We start from the raw sequence: 26,943 nt of genomic DNA on the forward strand, positions 1-26,943 counted from the left end.
CAACTCAAAAGGTGAGCTGAGGGGAAGTTCCTGGAAGGCAGCGTTCAGGAACTACTCTGGGGTCTGGAGGGCATCTCACAGGAAAACAGAAGGCTCCACACGATAGATGGTAAAATAAAAAAGCTGCATAGAAGAGGATGTAAAGTTTAATTATTCTGTTGTCAATAAGAAACACAGTCAATAAAAACTCTAGGAAAAACGAAAAGTTACACCAGAACATCATGGTCCAAATATTGGGTAAATTAAAATGTGACAGGGATGAAGAAATTCAGAGTTAAAAAGGGATGTTTACTCAGAATAGTGGGAACATTCTCCTTGGGGCGGTCTAGGAGTCAAGGTCATTATAAAATGTGATCCTCACATACGTTTGAGCCTAAGATGTTTAATGTTTACAATTTTTTCTTTTTTGAGATGGTGTCTCGCTCTGTCACCAGGCTGGAGTGCAGTGGCACAATCTCGGCTCACTGAAACCCCTGACTCCCGGGTTCAAGCAATTCTCCTGCCTCAGCCTCCTGAGTAGCTGGGATTACAGGCGCCCGCCACCACGCCCAGATAATTTTTGTATTTTTAGTAGAGACAGGGTTTCACCATGTTGGCCAGGCTGGTCTCAAACTCCTGACCTCAGGTGATCCGCCCGCCTCGGCCTCCCAAAGTGCTGGGATTACAGTTGTGAGCCACCGCGCCCGGCCTACAAAATAATTTCTTACAATGTAAATCCCAGCCAGCTGCAGCGGCTGATGCTCATAATCCCAACCCTTTGGGAGGCCGAGGTGGGAGGATCACTTGAGGCCGGGAACTCAAGGCCAGCCTGGCCAAGCTGTTTACATCTCCCTTGTGACCCAGCTCTTGTGGGCAAAAATCAAGAGACAAACCATCAAACAAATCCTAAGTCCATGCCCCGAGCCATCTCCTTTATCTAACGCCCACACACCAAGCCAATATTCCCCCTGCCCTAAATCAATGGAGAGCCAGGGACCACACAACTAGGGACAGCCCCTATGCCACAAAGCCTGCAGGGTTATTCAGACCAGCCCCACCTTGCTTTCCCCACAGAAGCCCCAGTAAAGGCTGTGGATGTGCTTTCCCCTCTCCTCTGCCCACCACTGGCTCTGGTGCTTCCCCACGTAGCCCTGCCCGACGTGGTGGTCCCCTCCTCTCAGGAACTGTGAGCAAGAAATTCTTCCAATGACATTAGCCTCTTTGTGTCATCACTCTGTCACGTGCATGAAGACCTGGGCACAAATCATAAAGCATGGAAGAATTAATTATAGCTAAAGAACAGAATCTAAATGTAAATTCTGGCAATCTACAAGTAAAGATACCATCTAGACAAGGAGGGAGGTGGGTGTGGGGGAGGAAGAGGCGGCCTGCATATCCACAGCTCACACAGAGGGAGTCAAGGGTACCAAAGCTGATGGAAGAAGACAGAGGAGAATATTATACAAAGTCACAAACTTAATCAAGGAGCCGAAAGTAATAACACAATGATCAACATCAGGGGAGAGAGGGGAAGCAGAGGAGTCCAAGCTAGCCAGCTCCTCATCGTGCATGGCCAGGAGTCAATAGTCTCCCAAGTTGGTACATCAAGAAAGGCACGGCAGGAACCAGCACGTGGACGAACAGGCAGCAGTGGGTGACGCGCTGGCAAGGAGCCGCCGGGCGACTGCCGTTCCCCAACGTTAGCTCTTCCGAACAATTTGATTTTTTTAAACCATATGATGTGTTACTTTGATTAAAATTAAAATGTAACAGATTGGTAATTGGATGTTGATATTATTAAATCCTCGGTCTGCACGGTAGGTCGACTCGTGGGGAGCTGGCACGGTCTGTGGCTGGTGTACTGAATCTGGATGTGGCTTAAGGGAGAAAAGCTGGTAGCTCAGGAAAGGAAAGGAATGCGCTAAGTACAATTTTCTGCTATGGAAGAGACTTTGTGAAGTTATGGTTAGTTTGAGAACGTCAGTATGAGTTGGGAACACACCGACACTTCTGTCCCTGAAGAAGGCCAAGTTCCTTCCGGCACATCGCTGAGCCCACCTAACCACCCGGAGTCAGATTTTTGGCCGTGGGCAACTCGACAGGTTTTCAAGGGGGAACCAAAGTTTCACTGCAGATGGGCAGGCAGAGCTGGGTCCAGCAGGAAACAAGGGCCTGAGGGTTTCGTGCTGTTAGCAGACGCAACGCTGCTTTCCAAGACGGCTGGGCGGTGATCTCTGATCAGATTTCAAAGCCACGATTTTGGCCACGTGTGACAAGCTGGACTCTCCAAGAGCCTTGGACCCACACCGATACTGAACAAGCCCAGCGAACGTGAGGTGTGCTGAGGTAACATACACACTTGTTTCTAGCATTGTTTTCTGCCGGAAATGCCATCTGTCACTCAAACCCGAATAGAACCGCCCTACCTCAAAGTTCTGGCTGACAGCAGGATTACCCTTCAGAGCCGTGCACGCTGAATGGAGACTCAGAATCCGCACCGTGGGTGTGACCACTGCATGGTGGTTTTCCGCTGATCGATGTGAGGCGTGCATGAAGCACGTCACGAAGCCTACTGGACACATTTTTGACCACACGGGACCAATGCAGGAAGAGGTCAGCATTTGCTCTTCTAAGGGTGGAGGATGACCCTTCCACCTGTGACTGGTATCAGCAAAAATTGAACACAGAGATGCAGCCATTCTTCCCCACACACCTGTTTACAGGTATATCATAGCTCAGGTGACCAATGGATGAAGTAAAATAAAAATCTCAAGAATGGGGAACTCGTGGTACCTGAAAATTCACAGTGGTCAATGAAAGACAAAATTCAGTCTAAATTACTAATGTACACATAACTACAAAACGTGAAAGTGTATAAGAAATTATGCTTTGAAAGTAGATATAAAAGAATCAGTTAACAAAACAAATCTGACCCAAAATTCCAGATTGTCTCAATAAAACCCAAAAAGTAGCTGGAAATAAACACACTGGGTCCCTCATACTTTATAAGAAGAGGGAATTAAGAGACTTTTTTCTTTGAGACAGGACCTTGCTCTGTTACCCAGGCTGGAATGCAGTGGTGCAGTCTCAGCTCACTGCAACCTCCACCTCCGAGGCTCAATTGATCCTCCCACCGAGGCCTCCCGAGTAGCTGGGACTGCACGCGCGTGCCACCGTGCCCAGCTAATTTTTTTTTTGTAATTTTTTTTAAGAGAGATGAGATTTCACCATTTTGCCCAGGTTGGTCTCAGACTCCTATACTCAAGCGATCCTCCCATCTTGGCCTCTCAAAGTGCTGGGATTACAGGTGCCAAGAGATATTTTTTGTATTGTAATATAAGTAATTAGATAAGTATAGCTTTGAATATTCAAAAGTTATATATATATGCATACACATATCCACCTAAGACAACCAGCAGAATTAAAACTAGGAAAAACGTTCGTCATCCTGAAATACTTGATCTGCTGACGGCTTTTTCTTTTATTCCCTCTTCCCTCTCTTGTGCCTGTTTATAATTTCTCCTTGTTGTTGTCCTTTTCCTTTCAGTAGGAATTAAGTTTAGAGTAACTCTTGCTTCATTATTTCCTTCCCCGAGCTCTGGAAAATGACACAAACAACATCTGAAGAGGGAGTCAGTGGATATTAATTCATCCAAATCACATTTATTAAGCATCTCGTGTACAGTTCTAAGACTGAGCTAAGGAAACAAAATCCAATGTTCTTGCAGACGGGAGGCCGGTGGCACAGATCCACAGTGGGCTCTCTTCTCTCCTGTGTGAGTGTTCACGCCTTGCCTTCGGGCCCTTCTGTTCTGGGAGGGTTCCGCTGACTTCCACCCCACAGGGTGAGTCTCTGCTCGCGGCGGATGTTCAGCGTGAGGGGACAAAGCACAAGCAAGCGATCCAAGCCCCCAAGAGGGTCTGAGCCACACCAGGGCAGCTGGGCAGAGCTGTGGGCAGCCTCTTCTTCCTGCCCCTCTCCTCACCCAGGCATCCATCTGGTCCAATCCCTTCTAAAGTGCTAACTCATTCCTAATTGAGGTGTGAGCTCAAAGCAAAGTGAGGCCCCTTCCAGGAGGATTCATGTATTTGTGTTTTAAAAGATGATACTTTAAGGCCCCAGTGGGGTGTGTGTGTGTGTGTGTGTGTGTGTGCACCTGTGTGCATGCTGGTGAGCCAGGGAGAAAGCCCCCATCATCCCTGTGCTCCCCTCAACTCCAGTGGGAATGCACAGATTCATCAAATTCATCCTGCCTGGAAAGTCTGCTGCCTCCCCATGCTGCAGGTGGCTGGCTGGCTCCCCTGTACCCAGTTGGAGGGCCCCGCCCTCATCAGGAGACGCACTGGAAATCACACCCCAGGAAAGACAGAGCATGCACCTGTACCTGTCCTTTCTTCCAAATCCCCCCCGGGGCAGCAAAGCTCCCCGCTCAGCCTAGGAGAGCACAGCTTTCTCCAGAGCCTGAGTGAGTTTCCTCTTCATTCCAAGTGGGTTTTTGAGCAACCAGGTCAGTCTGGGAGGCAGGCAACTGCCAGCACAGTAGAAAGGAAAAACAGCAGTGAGAAACAGAATTCTGAGGGTGCTGTTTTCTTGACAGATGATTTAAACACCTCGGCTAGATTATTTCAGAACCAGAGGAAATGCTTTGGCTTCCATTAACCCCTGGTGAGGGGCTGGCTCCTGTGAGGCTTCTACACAATTACCAGTAAGGAGCACTTGGCAGCTGCAGAGGGAGGTGTTGCCCAACACTGGCTCCCAATGCCTGCAGGGCTGTGCGCCCCTGGATCAGGGAGAACCCCGGGACAGGCCGCCAAGCTTCACCTCTGGCCTCGCCCTGCCTTGTAGCCCAGCCTCGGGGTCTGTGCCCCGTGGGCGCCCCGTGGCCTTTGCATCGTCTCTCACATCACCTGTGATGAGGAAAGGTCCCTACAAGCTGCTGAGAACAGGGGCCCCTGTCTTCTCTCTGGTCCTGCGCACCATCCTCTCCCTTTGTCCAGATGCTCTTGTAAGCTCAGCAAACGCATGGAGGCTAATGACACTTTCATCTGCTGCTCTTAATGACTTGTATTGTCAACATTTGACAGACTCCCCTCACTTTCGACTGGCACGCAGCATGAAATCCTTTCGAGCCCCGGTACTGAGGCTGCTCTGACACCGGTTTGAGAGAGGGCAGGCCTGTTACGATGGTGTTTGGCTGCGAAGCCGCCTCTGTTCCCAGATGGAGTGGGCTGCATGCAGGAAATGAATAGGGGCTGGAGGCGGAAAATTGGACAAGCCAATTAGACCGAGCCAGGTCTTTTCAGAGGAGCTTCATGATTTTGATTCAATTCCCAGGACAACAAATGTGCCTGTGTTTAAACACAGTCTCAGAAATATGCTCCCAAGCCAAAGTGAAACCCTGTCTGGGCTGTGACCCCAATCAGCAGGGCTCGAGGGTGGTGCAGCGTGGGGGGCCTGCATCTGGGGACACTTTTGATTACGTATTTGATTAGTGCCTCATTTCCGACGGGTCTTGTTCCCTGCTGGGGAAAGCCTCTAGTTCTGAAGTTCCATTGCTTTCTCTGTCTTCCACAGTCATCACTGTTTTCCTGAGCACGTTTAGCTCTTTGGTTTTTGCCTGCATTCTGGGAGATCCTACAGGTCTCTCTCCATATCACTGATTCAAGCTTCTTATTTTTTGCCCGATTTTGGCGACCTCCTCTCATCTTTTGGGTGTATGCCCATGAAAGCTAGCAAACCTACAAAAGTGTATTTCATACAGACATTTCAAAGAATCATATTTGAGTAAACACCTGTGAGCTCCTCAAGAAATAAAATGGTGCTGAATCTGAGAAGTTCCCGTAAATCCACCCTCCCTCTCAGAGGTAACCAACATCTAGAATTTTGTATTAAGCAATCTCTTGCTTTTCTAGTTTAAAAAAACCTCGTATGTATGTATGCATTTCTAAATAAATACAGTTGGCCCGTGAACTACGTGGGCTGGAACTGCACAGGCCCACTCCTAGCTGGATCTTCCTCTCCCTCCGTCACCCGTGACAACGAAAGCAACCCCTCCTCTTCCTCATCTCCCCGTCACCCCTGTGACATAAAAGCAACTCCTCTTCCTCCTCCTCCTCAGCCAACCCAACACGACGACGACGAGGGTGAAGAACTTCACGATGACCCACTTCCCCTTAATGAAGAGTAAATATACTCTCTCTTCCTTATGATTTTCTTAATAACATTTGCTTTTCTCTAGCTTATTTTATTGTAAGAATATAGTATATAATGCATATAATATACAAAATATGTGTTAACTGAATGTTTTTTATTGATAACTCTTCCAGTCAACAGTAGGCTATTAGTTAAGTTTTGGAGAGTTAATAGTTATATTAAGATTTTAAGTATGTTTTTGGGTTTTTTGAGGCAGGGTCTCACGCTGTTGCCCAGGCTGAAGTACCGTGGCACCATCTTGGCTCACTGCAACCTCCGCCTCCCAGGTTCAAGCCATCCTCCGACCTCAGCCTCCCAAGTAGCTGGGACCACTAGACATGCGCCACTACACCAGGCTAATTTTTAAAAACTTTTTGTAGTGACAGGTTTCGCCATGTTACCCAGACTGGTCTCAAACTCCGGGACTCAAGCAATCCTCCTGCCTCAGCCTCCTGAGTAGCTGAGACTACAGGTTCATGCTACCAGGCCCGGATGATTTTTTATTTTTTATTTATTGTTATTATTTTTTTGAGATGGAGTCTCGCTCTGTCGCCCAGGCTGGAGGGCAGTGGCGCCATCTCAGCTCACTGCAAGCTCCGCCTCCCGGGTTCACGCCATTCTCCTGCCTCAGCCTCCCGAGTAGCTGGGAATACAGGCGCCCGCCACACGTCCAGCTAATTTTTTGTATTTTGTATTTTTAGTAGATACGGGGTTTCACCGTGTTAGCCAGGATGGTCTTGATCTCCTGACCTCGTAATCCACCCGCCTCTGCCTCCTAAAGTGCTGGGATTACAGGCGTGAGCCACCATGCCCGGCCGATTTTTTATTTTTTAGAGACGAGGTATCGCCATGTTGCCCAGGCTGGTCTTGAACTTCTGGCCTCACACAGTCCTCTTGCCTCAGCCTCCCAGAGTGCTGGGTGTGAGCCACTGTGCCTGACCTACTTATTCTTTTTCCTATTCAGCATCTAATGTATGATACGATTTGCTTATTTCTTTATGCTTCATTGTCTGTTCCCCATCCCCAGCCCTGGCCCCCTTGCTAGAATGCAAGCTTGAGGCAGAGCTATTTCACCATTGCTGTTTTCCAGGGGCCTCGAACAGTGCCTCCAATGTTCCTCAGAGAACATTAGAGGAATAAGTGATTCAACAAATAGAGTTGTTAGAAGGTGTTTTGCAGGAAGACGCATCTGGCTTCATCCCTGGCTCCATCAATTACCACCCGACGTCTTTGGGTGAGTGACCTCCTCTCTCTAAGCTTCAGTTTCTCCACAACTGTCACAGAGGACAATGGGCTCCCGTGGGGATGAAGCGAGATGTTCATGGCCTGGCCCTTAGTGGGCACTCAGCTCACGTCTGCTATGAATGATGGGACTCCTTCGGTGTGCCTGGGTGTGAACGATGAACTCACGGACTGGAGCACTGTGCTGAAAAAGTCAGCAGCCTCTTGGATCTCTCGGTGCCTCAGAGGCAAACTTCTCCAGTGCACAGACATGGGCTCAGGTAGATGCCCCAGGCAAGGGGCAGGGGAGGATGGGATGGCTCAGTCCATCTGCAGGGGTGCAGTGCAGGAGTCCCCACGAGGCAGACTGCCCTGGGGGCTGGTGGGCACCAGGAGCCCCCTCCTCCTGCCACCACCCATGTGTGGGAGGCGACCAACACACTGAGGAAGTATGACCATCCGTGTCCCCCAGGGACGCTATGACAGCAGCCCAGAGTGAGCCAGGCACAGATGGTGGGGTGCTCAGGCAGCTGCCCGCCCCAGCACCAGCCACCCACTCCTGAATGCACTCACAGACCTCCGGAGGGGGCCCTCTGGCAAAGCTGTTTGCAGCAAAAATCCAAACTGCAAGTAACAGCAGAACCAGGAGAGAAACAGCATGGAGAAACAGATGGCAGCTTGCGGTGAGCACAGGCCGCCTGCCTGGGAAGCAGGTGCCGCAAGGATGCTGGGCTGGGGCTTGGCTAGCACGGCCAGTTCCCACCAGCGGCCGGGCTGGCTGCGGAGTTTGGGAGTCCCCGATGATCCTGACCTTCCGTAAGCCTGTGAGGCCCAGACTGAGGAAGAATCTCCTAGTTGGAAGACCCCAGTGGGCTGCTGGTCACCTCCAGGATAAGTGGGTTGGAGATTATTTAAAAACCAACCCTGCCAGGCATGGCGGCTCATGCCTGTAATCCCAGCACTTAGGGCAGCAGAGGCAGGAGGATTGGTTGAGCTCAGGAGTTTGAGGCTAGCCTTGGCAACATCACGAGATGCAAACTCCACAAAAAAAAAAAAAAAAAATTCTCCCATTCTGTAGGTTGCCTGTTCACTCTGATGGTAGTTTCTTTTGCTGTGCAGAAGCTCTTTAGTTTAATTAGATCCCATTTGTCTATTTTGGCTTTTGTCGCCATTGCTTTTGGCATTTTAGTCATGAAGTCCTTGCCCATGCCTATGTCCTGAACGGTATTGCCTAGGTTTTCTTTTAGGGTTTTTATGGTTTTAGGTCTAATGTTTAAGTCTTTAATCCGCCTTGAATTAATTTTTGTGTAAGGTGTAAGGAAGGGATCCAGTTTCAGCTTTCTACGTATGGCTAGCCAGTTTTCCCAGCACCATTTATTAAATAGGGAATCCTTTCCCCATTTCTTGTTTTTGTCAGGTTTGTCAAAGATCAGATGGTTGTAGATGTGTGGTGTTATTTCTGAGGGTTCTGTTCTGTTCCATTGGTCTATATCGCTGTTTTGGTACCAGTACCATGCTGTTTTGGTTACTGTAGCCTTGTAGTATAGTTTGAAGTCAGGTAGCGTGATGCCTCCAGTTTGTTCCTTTGGCTTAGGATTCTCTTGGCAATGTGGGCTCTTTTTTGGTTCCAAATGAACTTTAAGGTAGTTTTTTCCAATTCTGTGAAGAAAGTCATTGGTAGCTTGATGGGGATGGCATTGAATCCACAAATTACCTTGGGCAGTATGGCCATTTTCACGATATTGATTCTTCCTATCCATGAGCATGGAACATTCTTCCATTTGTTTGTGTCCTTTTTTATTTTGTTGAGCAGTGGTTTGTAGTTCTCCTTGAAGAGGTCCTTCACATCCCTTCCAACACCATGTTGAATAGGAGTGGCGAGAGAGGGCATCCTTGTCTTGTGCCAGTTTTCAAAGGGAATGTTTCCAGTATCCAGAATCTACAAAGAACTTAAACAAATTTACAAGAAAAAATCAAACAACCCCATCAAAAAGTGGGTGAAGGATATGAACAGACACTTCTCAAAAGAAGACATTTATGCAGCCAACAGACACATGAAAAAATGCTCATCATCACTGGTCATCAAAGAAATGCAAATCAAAACCACAATGAGATACCATCTCACACCAGTTAGAATGGTGATCATTAAAAAGTCAGAAAACAACAGGTGCTGGAGAGGATGTGGAGAAATAGGAACACTTTTACACTGTTGGTGGGACTGTAAACTAGTTCAACTATTGTGGAGGACAGTGTGGTGATTCCTCAAGGATCTAGAACTAGAAATACCATTTGACCCAGCCATCCCATTACTGGGTGTATACCCAAAGGATTATAAATCATGCTTCTATAAAGACACGTGCACACATATGTTTATTGCGGCACTATTCACAATAGCAAAGACTTGGAACCAACCCAAATGCCCATCAATGATAGACTGGATTAAGAAAATGTGGCACATATACACCACGGAATACTATGTAGCCATAAAAAAGGATGAGTTCATGTCCTTTGTAGGGACATGGATGAAGCTGGAAACCATCATTCTCAGCAAACTATCGCAAGGACGAAAAACCAAACACCGCATGTTCTCACTCATAGGTGGGAACTGAACAATGAGAACACTTGGACACAGGGTGGGGAACATCACACACCAGAGCCTGTCGTGGAGTGAGCGGAGGGGGGAGGGATAGCATTAGAAGATATACCTAACGTAAATGACCAGTTAACGGATGCAGCACACCAACATGGCACGTGTATACAGATGTAACAAACCTGCACATTGTGCACACGTACCCTAGAACTTAAAGTATTAAAAAAAAAAAAGCCAAACACACACACACACACCAAAAAACCATGTAAGACCAACCCTGTGAAGCCACTTTTCTTTTTTTAGTCAATCAACAAGCAGGAGAGAGGGGCCAGTAGAAAGAAATAAAGACCCAGCATCAGTGCACCAGTGGCGAGGTGAGACCCCAGCAAGGGCGACGTCAGGGAGGGTCTCCAGCAAAGGCGACTTCAGGGAGAGTCTCCAGCAAGGGCGACGTCAGGGAGAGTCTCCAGCAAGGGCGACGTCAGGGAGAGTCCCCAGCAAGGGCTACGTCAGGGAGAGTCCCCAGCAAGGGTGACTTCAGGGAGAGTCCCCAGCAAGGGTGACTTCAGGGAGAGTTCCCAGCAAGGGCGACGTCAGGGAGAGACCCCAGCAAGGGCGACGTCAGGGAGAGACCCCAGCAAGGGCGACGTCAGGGAAAGTCTCCAGCAAGGGCTACATCAGGGAGAGTCCCCAGCAAGGGCAATGTCAGGGAGAGTCCCCAGCAAGGGCTACGTCAGGGAGAGACCCCAGCAAGGGCTACGTCAGGGAGAGTCTCCAGCAAGGGCGACGTCAGGGACAGTCCCCAGCAAGGGCGACTTCAGGGAGAGTCCCCAGCAAGGGCGACATCAGGGAGAGTCTCCAGCAAGGGCGACGTCAGGGAGAGTCCCCAGCAAGGGCGACGTCAGGGAGAGTCTCCAGCAAGGGCTACGTCAGGGAGAGTCTCCAGCAAGGGCGACGTCAGGGAGAGTCCCCAGCAAGGGAGACTTCAGGGAGAGTCCCCAGCAAGGGCAACGTCAGGGAGAGTCCCCAGCAAGGGAGACTTCAGGGAGAGTCCCCAGCAAGGGCGACGTCAGGGAGAGACCCCAGCAAGGGTGACTTCAGGAAGAGTCTCCAGCAAGGGCTACGTCAGGGAGAGTCTCCAGCAAGGGCAACGTCAGGGAGAGACCCCAGCAAGGGCTACGTCAGGGATATCCAAAGTGCCCCACAGGTAAAAGATTCTGAAGAGATCGGAACACGAAATTTCTTTGCAAATTTCTCTTTCAATCCAGAAACGTTTCCCGAGCACCTTTGTATACAACACATTGCAGGAGACACACTGAGTGCTGGCTGAGGCCCGCGGCTGCCGGGTTATAATCAGGATGCAGCGGGAAATTGAGGAGGTGAGTGCTGGCTGAGGCCTGCGGCTGCTGGGTTATAATCAGGATGCAGCAGGAAATTGAGGAGGCAAAGCCAATGCTGAACAGAGAACACGCTAATTGTCTTAACCAGCTTTCAGCTCCTTAAAAATTGGTCTTCTTCACCCCTTTCTAGGCCACCCCCCCTCAGATGACCCCTGTGTCCTCCAAGAAGCTTTGTTATAGCCAAGGGAATGAATAGTTTGCAGAATCCTGGGGAATCTAGATTCCAGTGAACTTTTCTACTGATTACAGCATCACTTTGAGTGAGTCATTCTTTGTTTTCGTTTAATGGATAGGGATTCAAGGCTAAACAGTAAACGAAATGAATTTCTGGTTTGCAACATCCTGTGCTCAGAAGCCGCCAGTGCCGTTCCTCCCAGCCCCAATTAAGGCACCCATGAAAGCACATGAAAAAGGCACCGCGAAACCACAGCACGGGGCCTCTGACAGCTCAGCGCCAGGCTCCACATCAGGTGAGGGGATGAGGCGGGAGGCGTGCTATGGACCACCTGGGCCTCGCCTGCCTGGCTGGGGTAGGGGCAGCAGCTGAAGCCACCTGGGCAGCCTTCCTGGCACCGCAGGGCTGTCAGTTCCTGGGGCCACAGGGGCTGTCCTCCCTCCGCCAACCTTCTTGTCATCCCTGGGAGATACAGCTTCCAGAATCTAGCCAGGCCGGCAATGTGAGCTGCATTGGGGAAGGGGTATTTCCTGAAGCAAGGCTCCATCTGGGAGAGAAGGGAGAGGCAGGAAGAGCTGAGGAGACAGCACAAGCCAAGGGCTGCAGTCCCTCGTCCTCCCTGGTTCCCACCGGCCAGGTTGCAGGAGAGTCAAAGGTGCCTCCTGCGTGGGGCAGCGTCACAGGCACAATCTCGGACCAAGGGAGGGGCTATGAGGGGATGCCTCAGAGTCAATCCTGGGTCTGCAGGGCTTGCCGCATCAGAGGGTGGACAAAGAGGGAGACGGGGGCCTGGGAAAGGCTGCTGCAGAAGCGGGGAGGGGAAAACCTCTAAAGCGTTCAGTGCAGGTGGATGTGGCATGCTAGGGCTCAGGAAAATAATTAGACAATTGTTTGGTGTCTAGGAAACATAAAGACGGGCCTTACTAATAAAACAGAAAACCAAAAGAAGAAAACGAGCAAAATAAAGGAAATAATGGAGGACCGCAGGGAAACCAGAGAGTGGAGAGCAGAATCGAAACTTACACCGGAGGGGAAAGAGCAGACGTGGCCGCGGAGAAAACAGAGTTCCTTGAACGCTGTTCTAGGCTCATAAGAGCATCAGTTGGGATTAATACAAGTACTCTGGAAAATGATCAGGAATTACCCAACAGAGCTGAATGTGGACACACCCCGTAATCCAAGAGAAACCCTCAGGCCTAAAATCTGCAGAAACTCTTGTACATGTACATGTACTCCAGGAGACATGAATGTTTACAGCACAATTATTCATAACAGGAAAAAAAAAAAACTGAGAGTAACCAAAATGATCACCAATGGTAGAACGGACAAATAGGTATGTATTTTTTACAATGGGATATAGACCACGGTGATAGGAATGAATACAGCTACACGTATCAACGTGGGTGAATTTCAAGATCACAATGTTGAATAAAGAAGAAATGCACAGAAAAATACACACAGATCCACCTTGTTTATGTCACATTCAAACACCAGCAGAACTAAGCATGGGGACTTTTACAGTGTGGTAACAACTGCAATGGTAATTAGTGGGTACCTCTTTTATTATGATTCTTTAAACTGTACACAAGTGTTTTGAGTACAGTTTAGAACTGTAAGCTCCCAGGCTGGAGTACATTGGTGCAATTATGGTTCACTGCAGCCTCAACCTCCAGGGCTTAAGCAACCCTCCCACCTCAGCCTCCTGATAGCTGAGACTACAGGCGCCTGCCACTATACCTGGCTAATTTGGGGATTTTTTGTAGAGAGGGGGTTTCACCATGTTGCCCAGGCTGGTCTCAAACTCCTGGGCTCAAGCAATCTGCCCACCTTGGCTTCCCAAAGTGCTGGGATTGCAGGTGCGAGCCACCATGCCCAGGCTTATTCCCCTTTTTGTTTATCTAAATCTTGAACACACGTCACAGTTTATTAATCCACCAGCAAGAAAACCAGGCAAGGGACTACAGTGTGCCAGTCCACAGCGGGAATGGAATGGAGAGTCCAGAGCTGGGAAATGGAGCACTGAGCTAAGCAGCCAGTTTACAAAGGCAAGCAGCTCATTAGGAGAATGTCACGGTTCTGTGTGGTCTCAAGAACCTCGTCTCCAGGACAGTTGGTATAGAGGAAATCGGGGATGAGATAATTGGGAGCACCAATCAGGAATCAAATATTTAAAATAACCAATGAGAAGCAAATAATAAGGAAACATCTGTGGCTGTTAATAGGAATGACTAAAATATAAAATTCATTAGTGAGATCTCTCATTTTTAGGAATGAAAACGGTTCCTGGGGTTCTTTTTCAAATTTGCTTGTACTTTTCTCAAAGGTCTGGTTTGTTCAACCTGGTTTCTATTCCTTGTCTTAGATCTTTTGTTTTATTTTAGAGACAGGGTCTTGCTCTAAAGACCCCAGTGAGCCTTTCTCACTAAGGCTGGAGTACAGTGGCACGATCTCAGCCCACTGCCATCTCTACCTCCCGGGCAAAAGTGATCCTCCCACCTCAACCTCCCAAGAAGCTGGAACTACAGGCGCGCACCACGATGCCCAGCTAATTTTTGTATTTTTTTGCAGAGAAAAAGTCTTGCCATGTTTCCCAGGCTGGTCTCAAACTCCTAGGCTCAAGCAATCCTCCTGTCTCAGCTGCCCAAAATGTTGGGATTACAGGTGTGAGCCACTATACCTGGCCTGTCTTGTATCTTTTAATTAATTAATTGTTAAAAAACACATTTATCATCTCTTTCACCATTTCACTATTCGCTCTCATTTTCTGGGTACCAATTCTCCAAGCTGTTATATTTTCCATTTCTCCCTCTTTTCTTAATGTGGCTGGTGGACAACAGGAGTAAAACCCACAGAATTTTGAGTGGGAAAGATTAATTGCATTATCAGTAAAGTGGTCTTTTTTGTATAAAGGCAAAAATTCTCAGATAGCCAAGGACTCAGAAAGTGTATCATCCATGCACCCTTATTTTTTTAATTACATAAAATTACAGACCAGCTAATTATTAGAAAAACAAAATAACTCAAGAGTCTACAAGAAAATAATCATCGATTTTCCTCCTAGAAATCCATTCTAAGGATAGAGTCTAAAATGTAGACAGAGAGCTATGCACACAGTAATAAGAGAAAGAAATGAAAACAATTTAAATGTCCTCAATTAGGAGAATATCTACATGACAGAATGTTTACAAAGAGTTCTTGATTACACCGGAAAAGACTTAAGATATTCATTTTAAAACATAGGTTCAATAATATAAAGAAAAAAGGCACAGAAAGATGGTTGGAATATACTAAATATTAACAGTGGTTGTCTCTGGTTCTGGATTTTTAGAAGGTGTATATTTCTTTATGCTTGTCTATAATTGTAAATGTTCCTCAATGATCCATATTAATTTTATAATCAGAAAAGAGTAAAATGTATAGAATATGTTAAAAAATGAAAACTTCCAAAGGTAACAACAGACAAGAACTTAAATATCTGGGCAATATTAAATAAGAAAAATAAAATACTATGCTACTGGCTTTGAGATAGTCTACAATTTATCCTCAGCACAGCAGCCAGAGTACCCTTTAAAAGAGGGGGAGATCGGATTCTGTCTCTGCTTTACTCAAGACCCTCCAAGGGCGCCTCATTTTACTGAGTATAAAACCAAAGTCTTGGCCAGGTGTAATGGCTCACGCCTGTAATCCCAGCACTTTGGGAGACTGGGGCAGGTGGATTGCTTGAGCTCAGGAGTTTGAGACCAGCCTGGGCAACATGGCAAAACCCCATCTCTACAAAAATGCAAAAAATTAGCTGGGTGTGGTGGTATAGCCTGTAGTCCCAGCTATTCAGGAGGCTGAGGTGGGAGGGTTGTTTGAGCCCTGAAGGCAGAGGTTGCAGTGAGCTGAGATCGTGGCACTGCCCTACAGCCTGGGTGACACAGTGAGATCCTGTCTCAAAAAAAACAAAACAAACAAAAAAACCCCAAAACCCAAAGTCCTTACAAAGGTCTCTAAGCACCAACATGGTCTGACCCACTCTATCATATCTCTGATGATACAGTTTGGCTGTGTCCCCACCCAAATCTCATCCTGAACTGTAGCTCCCATAATTCCCAAGTGTTGTGGGAGGGACCAAGTGGGAGGTAATTGAATCATGGGGGCGGTTCCCCCCATACTGTTCTCGTGATAGTGAATAAGTCTCAGGAGATCTGATGGTTTTATAAGAAGAAACTCCTTTCACTTGGTCTCATTCTTTCTTTGCCTGCCGCCATGTAAGATGTGCCTTTCGCCTTCTGCATGATTGTGAGGCCTCCCCAGCCACGTGGAACTGTGAGTCCATCAAACCTCTTCCCTTTATAATTACCCAGTCTCCGGTATGTGTTTATTAGCAGCATGAGAACAGACTAATACATCTGACAACCTCTCCCCAGCCCCAACTTAACTCCAGTCACACTGGTCTCCTAGCTGTGCCTCAAATCTACCAAGCACACACATCTGCCTCGGGGCCTTTGCACCTGCTGTACCCCTACTTGGAATGCTTTCCCTCCACATAGCCACAGAAGATGCTTCAGATCTCCACTCAAAAGTCATTTTGTCAGTGGGCCCCTCTCTTATCCCCATATAAGCCAGCAACTACCCCAGTGTCCCCAGCACCCCTTCTCCCCTTTGCCCTAAGGACTTGATCACTGTCTGTGACACTGCAGAATTTACTGGGTTTGTGGTCTCCCTCTCCCACTGGAAGAGCTATTTTGCCTGGCACATAGGAGATGCTCAATAAATGTGTCGGCTGCCTACATGAATAAATGCATTTGACTGCAGGCTCCCAAAGCAGATGGGCTGAGGCTGACACTGCTGCCTGGTGAAAATGCATAACACAGGCAGCAACACCACCCTGACAGCCCCAGGAACATCTCACCAGCACTCGACTCGCTCCAGCAAAAATACTTACAATTACAGCCAGAGATGATGGAAGTGAAGCACAAAAGGAAGATAAGAGGCCTTGGGCAGAATGCTCCAAGAGTTTTCATCAGAAAATCCAAGTTCTCCCATTAGGATTTGGCTTTTGCGGGGAGACAGAACTCCAAATTTTTATCACAGACTCAGAACCAGCTTAAAATCTGACATTTTAAATGGCCTTTCTAGTTAGTTATCTCTTCATTATGATTAGACATTTTTCTAAGAAGAAAGGGCATTAGGAAACCAATTACACCAGCCTTCCCACACCCCACAAGCAGGCAGAAAAATCCAGCACCTGGGTCTGGTACCCACAGGTACCCAGGCTCATATACCATGAACATGTTCCCAACCCCATCCATTCCTACTAACTGTGCACCATATGCCTGGTGCTGCAGAAAGGGAACATCCTTGATCTTTTAGAGGCTAAGTTTTATCAGCCTCTAAAAATTCAAGGACAAAGTGATAGCGTAACACACAGCCTCATATTCTCTGCCTTAGGAAAGATAAGAAAATTCATCCTAAGCTATTTCGGACTTTTCTGGGCACTGGCGTGCTCTGGAGATTAAGACAGGCTGGTGGTAGCTCAAGACTGTTACAGAGTGTGAGGGTGACTCAGGAGGGGGATGGGGCAGCCCTCGACTAAAGTATTAAATTTGCTAAATTTGTCTTTCCTTCCATTCACTTTCTTTTCCTTCAAAGATCCTTCACTTCTGCCCTGCCACAGCTCAGCTGTGACCATCTTTTCATCCCACAAAGTGGCTCCCCACAAGATGATGTTTTAAGGAATTTCCTCTTCCATGGACATCTGCATCGTCAAAGGGGTCCCCTGAAGATTAGAAGGATCTCAGGTTCAAAGGGGAGATTTCTGGCTGAGGAGGAAGGGAGGCCTCTAACAGTTATGGAATATCTATGCTGGAGGTTTTGCCCACTTCAACAGTCTTACTGAATTCTCGCAGCAACTCTGTGCAGCGGGCATTATTAACTCCATCTGGGGATGAGGAGTCAGGGACTTCCAACAAGACGGAATGCCAGCACACACTGTGAGGCCCTGCCTGCAGCTTTTCCTGTTCCAAAGACACAGCAGTGATAGAGGAAAATATTTTCACAACAACAGCAGCAAGTAAATGTGCGCAAAAACAAGATCTATATCTCCATGGATCAGAAATTCGAAGTATTTGCCATTTTGAGGGGTGAAGGCACAGCCGCTTGCTGAGCTCTGGGCTCAGAAGAAGACAGAGGCAGCTGGGAGATTGGTCTTCCAGGGTTCAGGGACTAAAAGTGACCTTTGGGAGGTGGGGGACCAGAGCAGGGTCACTAAAATCAGGCTGGTGAGGGGATTTTCCACCTGGGAAAGGAGGCTGAAAACAGCAGGGCCCTGCCCCGAGACTATAGCATACATAAGGAAATGAGCTCAGAGGAAAGCAAACCGGCAGCAGCAGGGCCTGGCCAAGCTGTCACGGCTGGGATGAGGGTCTGGGAATAATCCCAGTATCACCACGGATGAGCAGCTCGCCACAAACCCAGGATGCCTGGCTCAGCACTGGGCAACGTCAGACCCAGGTGGAGGCAGCTGCAAAACTATTCAGCTAGAAGAGCTGGGTGGGAAAGAGAGAGAAACGGACTATTATCACACAGGATGAGCGCACAAACCAAAATTCCAAAACATCCAAGGAAAACTAACCCTAAGAAAGACAACCCATGAAACCAACGGGGAAGTGATCTCAAGGAAAGACTTAGTGACTTGGAAGGCAGTACCGAAGAACTCACGCAGAAACTATCACAGAAAGCTAAAGAAATAAACAAGAAAGAGCAGTTGGGAGCTGTGAGGGATGGTTGAGGGGCTCTGAAATGTAGCCAGCGGGATTTCCAGAGAGGAGAGAAGGAATGGCAGAGGAACAATATTCAAAGATATCATGGCTGAGAATTTTCCAGAACTGAAGGTATTTTGTGGATCCTTGGATGTGACAAGCGAGATTTAAAAAGTAATAAATCCCGATCTGGAAGACCAGCTGCACCCTCCTTGCCCCTCACATTCTGTCCCAGCCCTGCCTCCCCAGGGCACTTCCCAGAAGCTACCTGCCACGTCCTGCTGTTTTGGCTCCAATCCGACCTGGCACAGGGAGGTTCTGACTGTCCCTGCCCATCTGCTACTCCCCAGAGTCCTTGCTGAGCCTCAACTTCCTTCCCTTAAATGGGGTTGGAACTAGAACCATAGAACTGTAGCAGCAGAAGGGGCTTTGGGTGGCATCGTGACAGCAGACGACGGCTGAGTTTGGTTTCCAGCTCCCCTACTAACTGGCTCTGCACTCGCAGGTTATTTAACCTCTTGTGTCTTTATTTCCCCATCAGGAAAAGGGGATAAGAATAGCACCACTGGGGTTGTGCAGGGATGAAATGAATTCATACATGCAAGGAACTTATGGCAGTGCCAGGCACACAGTCAGCGTTCACCCTGGGGTAGCTACTACTGTTCCCATAATAACAGCCCCCACAAACACCACATGCTCTCACACTCACAGTGCGAGGGGCTTCCCACCGAAACCTCAGACTCTCCCAGGTGTAGAACCTGCCACCCCTGCATGGGGGAAGTGGCCACAGGCTGTCCCTCCGTGCTTTTCTCCGCCGGGTGGTCAGTTCTTCCTTGACCTCTGGAGAAAGCCCTCCCAGTGACTGCCCACCCATCCTCATCTGAGAGCGCATCCAGCCCGCCCAGCCCTCCCCACCGTCACCCAGTGACCGTCCACCCATCCCCATCTGAGGGCACATCCGGCCCGCCCAGCCCTCCCCACCGTCACCCTGACCGTCCACCCATCCCCATCTGAGAGCACATCCGGCCCGCCCAGCCCTCCCCACCGTCACCCAGTGACTGTCCACCCATCCCCATCTGAGAGCGCATCCGGCCCGCCCAGCCCTCCCCACCGTCACCCAGTGACCGTCCACCCATCCCCATCTGAGGGCACATCCGGCCCGCCCAGCCCTCCCCACCGTCACCCTGACCATCCACCCATCCCCATCTGAGAGCACATCCGGCCCGCCCAGCCCTCCCCACTGTCACCCTGGACGCCCTACCTCTCTTTGCTCACTGCAGATCTTACACAGCCACAGGGGCCGCTTCTGGCCAGGGGAAGCCTCGATCCCACACTTGGTGCAGACTTTCTACAAGAGAGAGGACATAGGGTTGTAAAGACCGCAGCCACTTTCTCCTCTGCCGAGGGGCTCAGACAACCGTAACGAAGGGACACTTGGCATCTTCCAAGGAGCGTCTCATGCTTCAGGATAGAAGGACTCAATCACTCCAAAGGCACAGATCATCTAAAAATCCTTAGTTGGCTTTGGACATAATGGATGGCCCCATCCATGGAACCCCCCACCGCCCCCGAGTTAGGTTCTGTTACAATCACAGCAAAGAAACTAAGCTTGCTGACATTCACAGCTGCATCGTGTTTGATAGCAAAGAACTGGAAACAACCCAGACGCCCAACGCCAGGGGAGGGTCCAGGCAAACACGACAGCACGTGATCTGGCCTTCACACAGCAGATCACGGTGCTACCTGGAAACGGGGCAGGCAATAATGCAATTCAACAAAGAAACATACATTTGCGTATAACCCGAAACTCGCCTGCGTGTCTGACAGGTCAGAAGACACAATTGTGAGAAATGCTGGTAACAACGTGAGCACTCTTCCTTTACACCAAGCCCCATTTAAAGACCGTAGTACCCCAGTTATGTAAACTTCAGGCCCATGTTATAGGTGAGGAACCTGGGGCTTGGCAGAGTCTGAGGATCTGCTCAGGTTCACATGGCAACCATGGATTCAGGTCAGACTCTAGAGACATTTTATCATGTTCTCTGGACACAGAAATAGCCAGAATCTAGAATCTACAGTCTGCTGACGTGCTGGGCCATCAAAGACCTCACGCCTAGGAGCTTCATGAGAACTGGAAAGGGGCTTTGCTTTTTTTTTTTTTTTGAGACGGAGTCTCGCTCTGTCACCCAGGCTGGAGTGCAGTGGCGCAATCTCGGCTCACTACAAGCTCCACCTCCTGGGTTCAGGCCATTCTCCTGCCTCAGCCTCCCGAGTAGCTGGGACTACAGGTGCCCGCCACCACGCCCAGCTAATTTTTTTTTTTTTTTTTTTTGTATTTTTAGTAGAGACGGGGTGTCACTGTGTTAGCCAGGATGATCTCGATCTCCTGACCTCATGATTCACCCACCTCGGCCTCCGAAAGTGCTGGGATTATAGGTGTGAGCCACTGCGCCCAGCCAGAAAGGGGCTTTGCTTTAAGCAAGGTTGATTAAGCTCATAACTTATAAATACAATTACTGTTGCTTAAAAACAAGAATATGTCCTGAGAAAAGGCACAGTTAGGTGATTGCACCATTGTGCAAATACCACATAGAGCACACTTACACAAACCAAGATGGTATAGCCGGCTGCACACCCAGGCTAGCTGGTGTATTCTGGCTCCTAGGCTACAAACCTGCACAACATGTTTCTGTACCGAATGCTGCAGGCAACTGTGACACAGCGGAAAGTATTTCTGTATCTAAATATATCATAGAAATGGTACAGTAAGAATGTGGTATTATAATGGTGTGGGACATTTGTTGGCCGAAACGTCATTAGGTGATGCAGGACCAGACTTAGGTTGCTTTCCCTGAATGCACAGCAAGGCCAGAAGAAGCAAGCTGGGAGGCAGAGGTGGATTTGTTGGGGCTGAGACCGGCTCCAGGCTAACCCAGGTAGAGTCTGATTCAGCAATAGCTGGCGACTCCTCGGGACTGTTGCCCCAGCTCATCAATCTTTCTGCCACACGGAAGCCACCCGGTCCCTGCGTGGGTGGGTGCTCTCTGCAGCCCCCCGCCGAGGGAAGGCTGCATCTGTTGCTTGGCCTTTTCTGCAGGCTGCCAACTCAGCAAGGAGCACGTCTCTCCATGGAGAGGAAAAATGTCACCAACTTGGCTTCCATGTCGAGCGTGTCAAGCGTGTCGAGGTCACTGGCCTGATTGGGTGGCTGAGCTCAGTGCCCCCGGGGTGGAGGAGCAAACTCACAGGGGACGGAAGCTATGATACATTCCTGCGGGGGACAGATTTGCTACCATCCAATGCTCAGGTACGAGAAATGTCACCTCTCTTTTATTTCTCCAAATAAAATGCAATCTGCTCCAAGCTCCTGTCCCTCTGGGTTGGCAGGAAAATCTGCCCAAGCCTCAGCCACACTTGGGGCCCCTTTCCAGCTCTCATGAAGGTGCTAGGCTTGGGGTGTTCGACGGCCCAGCACATCTGCAGAGGGTCCCCTGACTGCTGTCCACACTCCTCACTGCTGGCCTGCTTGCTTCCCAAGCTCTCACGGGCCCTTGAGAGGGAGTGGGAGCATGTGGCCGTATCTGTGCCAGTCTTGGGTTTGGGATCATTGCTAGGCTGGGCTTCAGCCCCTCCAAGGACCAGTAGCCTGTCCCCCTGGAACCCTAGGCCACCATCCCTCAGACAGTCTGGTGACTCTCCCCTTCCCCTAGAGAGCAGCCTCTCTCCACCTCTTCCACCCTTCGCTCCCAATGTTTCTACCTCTACAACAGGGTCCCCCATCAGCCCATGAGGTGGGCTCCAGAACCACAACGTGGGCCTCTCCTCTCTGGGTAAAGGAGCAAGGAAGCACTGATGCTAGTTAGCTCTGTTTTCCTTGCAAATTCCCAGCATCCCTGTGTACACGGTAACAGGTGGAAACGAGTGTGGCCCTCAGAGACGTGCGCTCTCCCTTCTGCACTCTTTACACACGCATCGGTTGAAGGCAGCTCACCTTATAAACACCCAGAGTGCCCTGCCCCACGCGGCTGCTGAACGAGATGATGGTGCGGGAACAGGAGGGAATCAAACACCCACAGCTGTCGGACCAGGCACCACAGCCAGGCCACAGAGTGTGAGGGAGGCAGGTGTTACGATCCCCACTATATAGATGAAGAAACAAAGGCTCAGAGATGATTCGGGCTGCCTGAGGTCACACAGCTCGTTAGTGGTAAAGCAGGATTTTTGTTCAGACCTCAGGAGAGTCAGTCACACCCTCCCCTGCCCTGGTGCCAGGCTGGTGCGCACGGCTCTCTAGAGAGCTGCTTCTGCTCAGGTGGGTCCCTGGGGACGTGGCTGATGGCTCTCAAAACAATGGGCAGAGAAGGTGCCAGGGGCCGACCCTGGGACAAAGCTTTGCTGGGGTCGTGGGTGTGGCCTGATGCTGGCTCTAGGAGCAATGGCCCAGGCTGGGGAGTCTGGCCCTGTCCTCTATGCTCTCCCAGTGGGGAGGGGAGAGGTTTCCAGCTAGGTCAGCAGGAGGCCCAGCAGCCTCCCCATTGCACCCCACAGGTGCCCTCACAGCCTGGCCTCTCCCCCGGGGTCACCCTCCCCTACGCACACAGCCAACGGGGAGGGGACAGCCTCTGCCCCATCATAGTCAGCTCAGGCTGCTGTAACAAAAATACCATAGACTGAGTGGCTGAAACAACAGAAGCGTGTTTATCACTGCTGCAGAGGCCTGACGGCCGATCATGGTCCGTCTTTATCACAGCTGCAGAGGCCCGCCGGCCCCGGTCGGGGTGCCAACATGGTCAGGTTCTGGTGAGGGCTCTTCCTGGCGTGCAGATGGCAGCTTCTTGCTGTTTCCTCCCACAGTAGAGTGAGGTCTGGCCTCCTCCTCCTCTGATAAGGACGCCGATCCCATCACGGGGGCCCCACCCTCAGGACCTCGTCTAATCCCTCCCAAAGTCCCCATCTCCAAATATCACATCTGGGTAACGCTTCAATGTAGGTATTTTGGGGGTGACATAAACATTCAGTCCACAGCAGCCCCCGACCAGGACTGGGATCTTCTCTCTGCTCTTGTACTGGGGAGCCCTAGAAATGGGGGCGTCACCGTCTCTCTCAGCCCTGGAGTCGTCTAGAGCCCTCAGTCCCCCTGAGCCTGCACCTCACGCCATCCTGCGCTATCACCAAGTCCTGTTCCTGAAACATGGCTCTCAGCTCCTTCAGAGGCCGCACGGCACGGCGCACAGGTTTAGAGGGCGGCAGACCTGGGTGGGCTCTCGGGCAAGCTACCCAAAGCCTCTCTAAACCTCAGACGTTCTCATCTGTAAAGTGGGATAATACTTACACCCTTGGGTTGTTTTGAGGATCAACTGAGACACACGAAAAGCAACCAGCACGTAATAGCAACTCGATAAATGCCAGCTGCGGTTATTAGTGCAGCCCCTCGCGCCGTGTTCTACAGCCTGGCGTGATTTTCCTCTAGTCCCGCACTATCTAATACATTAGCCACCAGCTGCAGGTGGCTATTTAAGTGCAAACTGATTGTGATTAAATAAAATGAAAAACAGCTCTGAGGTCACACTGACCCCATTTCAGGCACTCCGTTGTCTCACGTGGCCGGTGGCTACTGCATGGGACAACAGAGAAATACATTTTCATCCTCACTGTGAGGTTCTGCAGGACGGCGCTGGGCCAGAGAACCCTGCTCTCAGTCTCCCCACTCAACCTGCCAACAGCCTGCTCGCCCTGCTGCCCCACAGCTTCCAATCAATCCGACTAATGCACTCATGTGCCTGCCCCTCAGCGTGGCTCTATCTCCACCCCTACCCCGTCTAGCGCTCACCTCCCCTCCGATTTACTAATCCACGTTACCATCACCTGCTGAGCAGCCGTGAGGGGCACAGGCCTGGCTTGACAGGACACGGATGAACAGGGTGGGCCCAGGCCCCACCGTGCACCCGGGGGTGCCCTAAACACTTGCTCCGACGTCCCCCTGCCACTGCTGGGGGGAGCTCGGCTGCCCTATGGGGGGTTTGAGGGACAAATGTGCACGTGTCTCACTGATGAAACAGTGCTGTGGGGGCAGAGAGCGAAACCAGGAGAGCGTCCACGGAACTGAGTCCCGTCCTCTACTCACGGACCACGAGGACGCGGAGCCAACGGATCTGGGGACAGGAGCAGCGTGGACCAGTCGCCCTCCAGAGGTTGGGTGAAGGGCTGTCCCTGCTGGGCCCAGGAACCTCTGCCTTCCCCATGGGGTCTGGTGCTGCCTGCTCCCCAGGCCCCAACAGGAGCTTGTGGTTGGGCAGGTGGAGAGAACAACAGTCCCATCCCGCCTTGGGCAGCCTGTTTTCCCGCCACCAACCATCACTGGTGGCACCTACGGTCAGTTCTCCACCTCTCAGTCATCCCCATGTTGCTTCAGTGTCTCTGGCTGGCAGGGGGCAGGGGGTGCTCCTAAGAGGTGAGGGCTGCGAAAAGATGACACACTCCCATTCAAATAACACATAATTGCTGCTCTAGTAAATCTCAGATCAATAAGACAGTAATGAGCCTCTTCTAATGGGCTTGGTCTTTGTTCCCAGGTTCCAACAAAGAAAACGAAACAGGTGGTATTTTTTAAAACCCATGAGAGAGCGAGCAAGCCAGCCTCTACATCAATGCGGTGCAAACACAAGACTTCACGATCTGTGTCAAGGACAGTCCCGGGGCCCAGGGGCGGCCACTCACTTCCCCGCCTGAGACGGGCTTCCTCGGAGTGGATTGGCCCAGGGCAAGCGAGTCCTGGCTTCCTGGGCTTGGCTGCCTCATGCACTCTGCAGCCTAGAACCGCATTCAAGCATTAAACGATGAAGCTTCTGGGCCTAACTAACCCAGGGCAGAAGCCACACAACTCCAGGCCTTCAGACCGCGCACCCTCTCTCCCCACCGTCAGACCTCACCCCCTCTCCCCACAGTCAGACCTCACACCCTCTCTCCCCACAGTCAGACCTCACCCTCTCCCCACCGTCAGACCTCACCCCCTCTCCCCACAGTCAGACCTCACACCCTCTCTCCCCACAGTCAGACCTCACACCCCCTCTCCCCACAGTCAGACCTCACCCCCTCTCCCCACCGTCAGACCTCACCCCCTCTCCCCACCGTCAGACCTCACACCCTCTCTCCCCACAGTCAGACCTCACACCCCCTCTCCCCACAGTCAGACCTCACCCCCTCTCCCCACCGTCAGACCTCACCCTCTCTCCCCACAGTCAGACCTCACACCCTCTCTCCCCACAGTCAGACCTCACACCCTCTCTCCCCACCGTCAAACCTCACCCTCTCTCCCCACAGTCAGACCTCACACCCTCTCTCCCCACAGTCAGACCTCACACCCTCTCTCCCCACCGTCAGACCTCACACCCTCTCTCCCCACCGTCAGACCTCACCCCCTCTCCCCACAGTCAGACCTCACCCCCTCTCCCCACCGTCAGACCTCACCCTCTCTCCCCACTGTCAAACCTCACACCCTCTTCTCTCCCCACTCCTGTCTCAGTCCCTCCATGCGCTTCTTTTGCAAAGAAATGTATATTCTCTCTACCCCCAAGAACACAGGGAAGGGGGTTCCCCAGGAACCTGCCCACGGGACACAGGCTTTGGGGCAGGAGAGAGCAGGGTGTGCCGTTTAGAGGCACCTTGGACTTGGTACTCACCTTCTGAGCCTCACTTCCTCATCTGTAAGTTGGTGGTAACAGCCCCCCCACCCCAGGTTGCAGATGAGGGGATCAAAGGAGATGGTCATGAAAGTGCTCAGCACCATAAAAGGTCAGGCAGGCGGCAACCTCAGACCTTTATAGCCATGCCTGTCTCAGTGAAGGCGGCCAGCATCCATCAGTCACGCAAGCCACAACCCAGCACTCATCCTGGGCCCCCATCGTCCCTCCCTCCTGCCCAGATAATCCGTCTCCAAGAACTCAAATCTCTCTCCAACCTGTCAATCCCCCTGCAGCCCCGTCTCCGATCTCTCTACCCCACTGCTGTCCTCCAACTGGTTCCTGACACGGCAGCCAGGCTGATCTTCTCAAGATGCAGATCTAATCATGTCACCTCTCCCATCCCTCCCAACCTAAAAGCCATCAGAGGCTTCCTGCTGCTCTGGGGTGACCACCGCCCCACTTCATAAGGCATTCGGGCTGGCCCTGCCTCCTCCTGCTCCACTTCCTCGTCCTCCACCCTCTGAGCTCCAGCCGTGTGGGCCGTTTGTCAGACCCTGGTCCTTCTGCCACAGGACCTTTGCACGTGTTGCCCCCTCTGTGTGGGAGGCACTTGGCCGCACTGTCTCTTCATTAACCTACGCACCCCTCGGACCTCAGCAAAAGCACCACATCTTCAAGGAAGCCTTCTGCAACTCCTTCCACGATGAGAGCCTCCAGAATGGGCTCCTGCCTCTTCTCCGCTGTCAGGGTTGTGATTTTACCCTCCGCTGTGTGGCTGTAGGGCTCCTGTGACTTCCCCTGCTGGGCTGTCAGCTTCCCAAGGGCAGAGGCCACGTCTATTTCTGTTCACCTTCCTGCTCCCTGTGCCTGGCACAAGGAATACTTGCAGAAGAACGGATTGAACAAATGGAAGCTACTTAAGATATTACAGTTGAAAAGGCAAATCCCCTCCCGGAA

General features: G+C 50.6%; 1 protein-coding gene across 10 annotated transcripts in view; it reads right to left on the bottom strand.

The window, feature by feature from the left end:
• The window catches only part of RPH3AL (rabphilin 3A like (without C2 domains)), a 161,043-nt gene that overhangs the window by 36,454 nt on the left and 97,646 nt on the right, over positions 1–26,943 (bottom strand). For 8 of the 10 annotated variants that reach the window (XM_063656193.1, XM_054457160.2, XM_063656196.1 and 5 more), the window contains one exon: positions 19,566–19,652. The exons of the other annotated variants lie outside the window; for them this stretch is intronic. In XM_063656193.1, coding sequence (XP_063512263.1) covers positions 19,566–19,652 — 87 coding nt within the window. The remainder of the gene's footprint in view (positions 1–19,565; positions 19,653–26,943) is intronic. 10 annotated transcript variants of the gene reach the window in all.

This window comes from Pongo pygmaeus, chromosome 19 (genome assembly GCF_028885625.2).
Source record: "Pongo pygmaeus isolate AG05252 chromosome 19, NHGRI_mPonPyg2-v2.0_pri, whole genome shotgun sequence".
Lineage (NCBI taxonomy): Eukaryota > Metazoa > Chordata > Mammalia > Primates > Hominidae > Pongo > Pongo pygmaeus.